The 6,136-nt window shown below is 48.8% G+C and overlaps 1 protein-coding gene across 1 annotated transcript; it reads right to left on the bottom strand.

Moving 5' to 3' along the window:
• Positions 1–1,431: 1,431 nt before the first annotated feature.
• On the bottom strand, positions 1,432–5,509 carry LOC140564648 (leucine-rich repeat transmembrane protein FLRT2). Its single transcript, XM_072690252.1, has one exon. It carries the CDS (start codon positions 5,023–5,025, stop codon positions 3,025–3,027), a length of 2,001 nt encoding a protein of 666 aa, XP_072546353.1. The 5' UTR covers positions 5,026–5,509; the 3' UTR covers positions 1,432–3,024.
• Positions 5,510–6,136: the final 627 nt, after the last annotated feature.

The raw sequence follows: 6,136 nt of genomic DNA, 5'->3' as shown, positions 1-6,136 counted from the left end.
AGCACGGGCCTCCACTGCCCGCAGGTTAGTACACTGCTTCGGTGACTAATTACCAGCCCTGACATTTATCGATGACCCCAGCTGCAGACTCGGACCATCTCTTTTGAGTTATACCTTCAGAGAATGGCGCTATGGTCAAAGGCGGCGGGCCTAACGATCCACATCAAGGCGTTTAAGGGATAAATGTTGGTTTCATGAGTCTTTTGATGTTGCAGGGCTTCTCACAATAGGGGAGAGGGCTAAATTTTTCACTCGGTTACATCTCCCCCACCGGCATGTTTTACAGTGCGTATATTCAATTTACCGCAGCGTAGCCCTTCTGTTTCTTTCACCCAAGGGTGAGGCGCAGACCCATTGTGACACAGATTTCATGCCTTACCCCGCCATGCCCCTGCAGCAGTTGTGAAATGAATCTCCTAGACGCCCACACACACATCCATCTGCCACAACGGTGTCTTTCCAAATGCATGCCTCTTGCGTGCGGCCTGCCTACGGTACCCGCTCCGCTCGCTGTCAGTAGCAAATGAACTCTGGTGACACCAGCTATACCTTCTTGACAACCCAAACTTAACGTCAATTGATTATTCACTGAGGCCCATCTAAAACAAGTCTCTGCAGGCAAACAAAACAAGCCCGAGATGCTGCTGCAAAAGCCATTAACCCTCAGTGCGGGGCACAGCCGTCTGGCACAAGTCTGCAATCAAATCGAAATTGCAGCATTAATTGATTAGCGCAGGCGTCCGCTCCGCTAGCATGTTCGGTTTTTGTGATTGCAGAAACAGGAGCTGGGCCGACAACCCGGCAACTGAGCTAATATCGCAGCCCCGACACTCCTGGCCTTTCCGCCGGTCTCTGGGGCAGGCTGGAGAGCGCGGTAGAACCGGTGGTGGATTCTGTAGCTCATTTGGAGATGACCACACAGCTGGAGAACCCAGATGTGCAGATTTAATAGCTAATTACTGTCTCTCCCAGACCCTGAGAGACGTTCGCCGAAAAGGTCACAGCGAGGAGCGCTGGGCAGGGGTTTATCGTGTTATTTATTGTGTGCAAGTTATTAGCTGTGAAATTACACCACTCATATTTTGTGGAGCCGGACTAATAATGCAATCCGTCAAACAAGAACCCGGGTTCTATTGCGGTGACGAAAGTGCAACCTGGTTTCATAGTTGCTCTGTTGTTTGTTGGACTGGAGAGCTGGAGGATTGGGGATGTGAAACCTTGAACACTTCAGCCCATCCTAAAGAGTTTGTTGTGAATAATTATGAAATTTAGGCCAATTTCTATTAGTCTAGATGTCTAATTTGGCTGAATCACATAAGAAGCGAGAAATCTTCTTTTGCACATCAAGAAATGCTGCAAACAGGGCCCACGCCCAGCTGACGTGGCGTCATAAAACTGATCAATAAGACATTAATTTGACAGTCATGTTTATTAGAGTGTGATGACTCACTGACGTTCACTCAATGCTACAAAAAATATCTAGTTCAGGCCCTTTACATCGACCTGATCATCATGTACCAGTGAAAGGCTTTTTATTTTTTTTCTTTAAAGAACAACTTGGGGTTCAGACTGCAGGGGGACAAAACGAAACCAGAAAAAAAAAAACCAAAACAACAACAAAAACCCCCCGAAAAACAGATTAATATTCCCAGCATTCACCACACTGCACACAATAAAAGCATTTGCTTAGAGGCAAGTGCATCGACTGGTAAAATCCTTATTCTAGTCATCAACATGGCAATGTTTATTGATATCATTGGAAAGAAATCATGGAAAATACGGAAAAAGGAAAAAAAAATATTATAATAAAACAATATCGTTTCACTTCCTGGATTTTTTCACAAAGTTTAGCAAAGGCATCAGCTGAAACCAGACCATTAAAACCAGAATATGGAATAGCCTTCAAACCAGATAATGAAGCAGTGGGGTGATGAGTCTACCTGATCTGACGCATTACAGCCTAATGCCTCCCAACACGACTACCTTGGCCAATTTTGTAACATAAGTACACCAAATGTACACAAGAGGATAGATGGGCGTCCGAAAGCGCAATGGTAATGGACAATTATCGTCAGTCTTGCTCTTACTCATGAGCAGTTCCCTGGGCCTGCTTCGGTGTCGCTTTGGTGGCTGAAATGCGGAAAACAACAAAAATCAGACCTGTGCCAGGGTATACTTGTTTTTTGCTGCCGCAGTTTTGTGTAGAGCTCAATTTCAGTGCTGGTGCCGGTTGCCAATCCCATCGGCACACACTGTAAGTTCAGGGACTTGTTCGTCAACCGGGCTTTCTGGATAAACTGCATCAGCACGTCAGGAATGAAGCTTCGTGGCTTTGCCGGGTTAGAAAGGCTTCTCTTGGTGAGAGCTGGGTGCGCAGGCTACTTGCTGCAAGTCAGATTAATGCTAGAGCTTGAAGGTGCCAATTAATGTCAGACATGAAAAAAGATGCCACCTTGTGGCGGAACTAAGGAACAAAGAAGTCGAGCATAAATAATGTGAATTGCTTGTCGCTCTCTTTATCTCTCTCGCTCTCTCTCACACTCACTCTCTCCCTCTCTCTTTTTTTCACTCTCTCACAAACACAACGACCAACAGCACCTCTACTCTGTCCATCACTTCCTTATCTCCTACGTCTACATAATTATCCATATAATTATCTGGGCACTTTCTGGGATTTTTTTTTTTATTTGTTTGTTTGTTTTTTGTGCACAACAATGTAAACAAGTATCTGCGTACGCACTCCAGGTCGATGGGATCATGACACTCGCGACGGTTTTCCTACGAGGGCTTTTAAAAGGTGTGTTTTCATAAGGCTGTCTCTGGAGCAGTAATACAACAGGAGAAACTAGTAAATCATAGGTCATTTTTGCGCTTTACTGGGGGGTATAAAAGAAGGCGATATCACTGATAAGAGTATAAATTACATCATTTACAGTTCCTCTTTGAAATATATATATATATATATACTATACAGTGTATTTAAGTTGAATTTGAATACAAAGGATGATACCTTTTGGAAAACCATCATGTATGGCAAGGGTTAGACTCTGGAACGCTATTCTTGTAATAAGCTGTGCTGTTGTTGGCCACGTGGCAGTCTCTGTAGCCAATGCCTCCGTTGGGAGTGTAAATGGGCTGGATTCGGAAGTCTCCTTTGAGGAGCTGTTCGTTGTTCAAAGAAACTATCTGAAAGCTAGTCTCGGTCATTTCGAGGATGGAGTTGTCCTTTTTGGTCCCCGCCTCGCAGTAGTCGTCTTTTCTCCTCCCGCGGTTGTATTTCCATTTGGACGAGGCTGACCTTCCCTTCTTGTGCATGTGCCAGCAGAATATGCTCAGCAGCACCACCAGAACAATGAGAACCGCCCCTCCGATCAGCCCGGCCAGCAGGATAGAGGAGCTGAGATCCTGCTGGCTGGCCTGCTCGGGCCCCGTCGCGTTCTCATTCGAGTCAAACGAGGCGGACTTCGTCATCACCTCCGAGCAAATGGTATCATCTCCCGGGTGGTAATTATTGAAAGCATCCAGCGGGTCCACGCAAATCTGGTAGTTGGACTTGGGCTCCAAGTTGGTCAGTCTGATTCCCTGTTGCTCCCCTTCAACCACGGTCTCTTGCAGGGGATCATTGACCAAACTGTGACCCAACTTGACCCAAGTAACCTTATAGGCCGTGACCGTGAAGGTGGATATCCAGTTTACTTGGACGCACGAGCTGTTCAAAACAACGAAGGAAACTCGCAAAGACTCCTGCACGGGGTTCTCCGGGCTGTCCGTCCGCCGCTCTCCATCCGCGTGGCCGGTCGGCGGGGTGGATGTGAAGGGAGGCGAGCTAGGGGTGGGAATACGGGGTGAGAAGAAGGCTGTTTCAGTGGCCGATGACTCAGCGGTGGGGGAAGAAGCCAGTGTGGGCTGCTGCGTGAATCGTGGCACTGTGGCTGTGCTGCCGGGACACTGGATCAACTCCAGGTTCAGCTCTCTGATTACCATACCCCGCACACTCTCGGGCCGCTGGCACATGAAGCCGCGGACGTTGAGGGTGGCCGGCAGGGACTTGAGCCACAATATGACCCATTTAATGTTGCAGTCACAGTGCCAGAGGTTGTTCCGAACAGTGAGCTGTCTCAGGCTGAGGAGGCCGTCAAAGACCCCCTGTGTGAGGGACTGCAGCTGGTTGTTGGAAATGTCCAGTCTCTCCAGGCGGTGGAGGCCATGGAAGGCCGTCAAAGGGATCTCATTCATCATGTTGTCCTGCAAGTTGAGCTTGACTAAACACTTGGTGGGCAGGTTAGGAGGCGGAAGCAACAAGGAGTTGCGAGCCATCGACAGAGTCTTGAGGTTGACCAAGCTCTGGAAGGCTCTGGACGCCAGGCCCTCGTCTGTGAGGAGATTACCGTCCAGCAGGAGGAGTTCCAGCCCCGTGACGTTCTCGAATGCATCTTCTGTGATCAGGGCTATCCTGTTCTCGTCCAGCCGCAGCTCCCGGAGCTCCTCGGGGAGCCCTATGGGAACGCTGCTTAGGTGGTTTTTGGTGAGGAAGAGGATTTTCAGACTGATGGCCTCTCTGAAGGCCCCTTCCTCCACGCCCACAGTGGAGATGGAGTTATCGTCCAGATAAAGCTCCTCCAGCCGCAGGAGCTGGCCCAGGGCAGCCCGGGAAACAGTTTGGATGTTGTTCTCCTGCAGATGGAGCACCCGCGTGTTTTTGGGCAGGTTGATTGGGAACTCGTCTAGCTGGTTGCCATAGAGATACACCGTCTCCACCGAGGCAACGTTGTGCAGCTCCAACGGAAATCCAGCATTGTTGATTTGGTTGTTGTGGAGGTAAAGGGTCTTATAGCCCTCACCTATCCCTAGAGGCACTGAAGTTAGACTCCTCTCGTTGCAATAGACAAAGGTCCTGTCGCAGCGGCACTCCTCTGGGCACGTCGTGGCCCAGGAAAACTGCATGTGCAGGCCTAGAAGTATCGGTATCCATGGCCTGATAAAAGCTGTCACATCTTTATTCCATATTCGCACCTGTAACTCCATTGTCGTGAGGGAAAGGAGGGAAAAAAAGATCTAAAAAACAACAACAAAAAAAAAATACAACAAAAACACAGAAGCGCTGCAGGTAATCAAAGGGAAAAAGGAATAAATTCCACCAGGGTGAAGTTTTTAACGGCTCTTGAAGCTTGCCGCGGCAGAGCGTGCGCCGTGTTGGAGAAGTGTGTGGGTAATCCTCCTGTAATTGCCTCTCCTAAGCCACCCCCCCAACACAAGAGCAATGGTCTCATTAACTCGCGTGCCTCCCTCGTTTGCCTCCATCCATGCTTGTGCTGGGACTGATAGCGAAAGCTCATCACATTTTCACTCCCAGGCCGCGGAGGGCTAGTTTTAGGAGTGCGCGCGCGTGTGTGTACCAAAAAAAGCGGCGCGTGCGGCGAGGTTTATCAGCAGCGCCCTCCTCTCTGGTCACAGCCCGCTGGTCTCTGAATGACACAGCCTCGCTCTTGGGGGGAATCGGGCTCCATTTACCTGTTTTAACAGAAAGTAGATAAGTAGTCTCCTCAGAGGCGAGCGCACAGCAACACAAAAAAAGTGTGTTAATAATTGATGTGTGTGTGTGTGTGTGTGTGTGTGTGTGTGTGTGTGTGTGCACATACATGTGTGTGTGTGTATGTAGTGGTACTTATTATATTATTTCCTCCCTATTTCCCCCCCTTTACCCCCTATATCCCCACATCCCAATGGAAGTATAGTCATCGGTAGTATAAATAAATAAATAAGCATCCAGCAAATCCAGGGAATCCAGGTTTATAGGGAAAAACAAAGGGGAAGGAAGGCAAGCAGGCGAGCGACAGAAGGCTACAGAACCTCTCGGCTGCCATCAGCACGTAGAGCGAGAGAGAGCCAGAGAGAGAGAGAGAGAGAGAAAAGACTGGCGACATCAGCATCTAGGTGCTCTTAGACTTGTAAAGGGCACTGAGGTGTTTAATCTGTCAAATGCCATGATGACGGACAGGTTCTGTGCTCCAGTGCTCTGGCAGTGAGCTCACTCCCTCAATGGTAATGATTCCCGGCCCGAGGACAGTGAGAGTGCTGCTATTAAATCAATGCGGCCGAGCACATCCGCTTAAAAGGGCTGGAAACACAGCTGTAC

Source organism: Salminus brasiliensis, chromosome 10 (assembly GCF_030463535.1).
Source record: "Salminus brasiliensis chromosome 10, fSalBra1.hap2, whole genome shotgun sequence".
NCBI classification, from domain to species: Eukaryota; Metazoa; Chordata; class Actinopteri; order Characiformes; family Bryconidae; genus Salminus; species Salminus brasiliensis.
This window is presented reverse-complemented; position numbering and strand designations above follow the sequence as displayed.

Coding starts and splice junctions, on each gene's coding strand:
- LOC140564648 (XM_072690252.1), bottom strand. CDS start 5,025: ATGGAGTTACAGGTGCGAATATGGAATAAAGATGTGACAGCTTTTATC.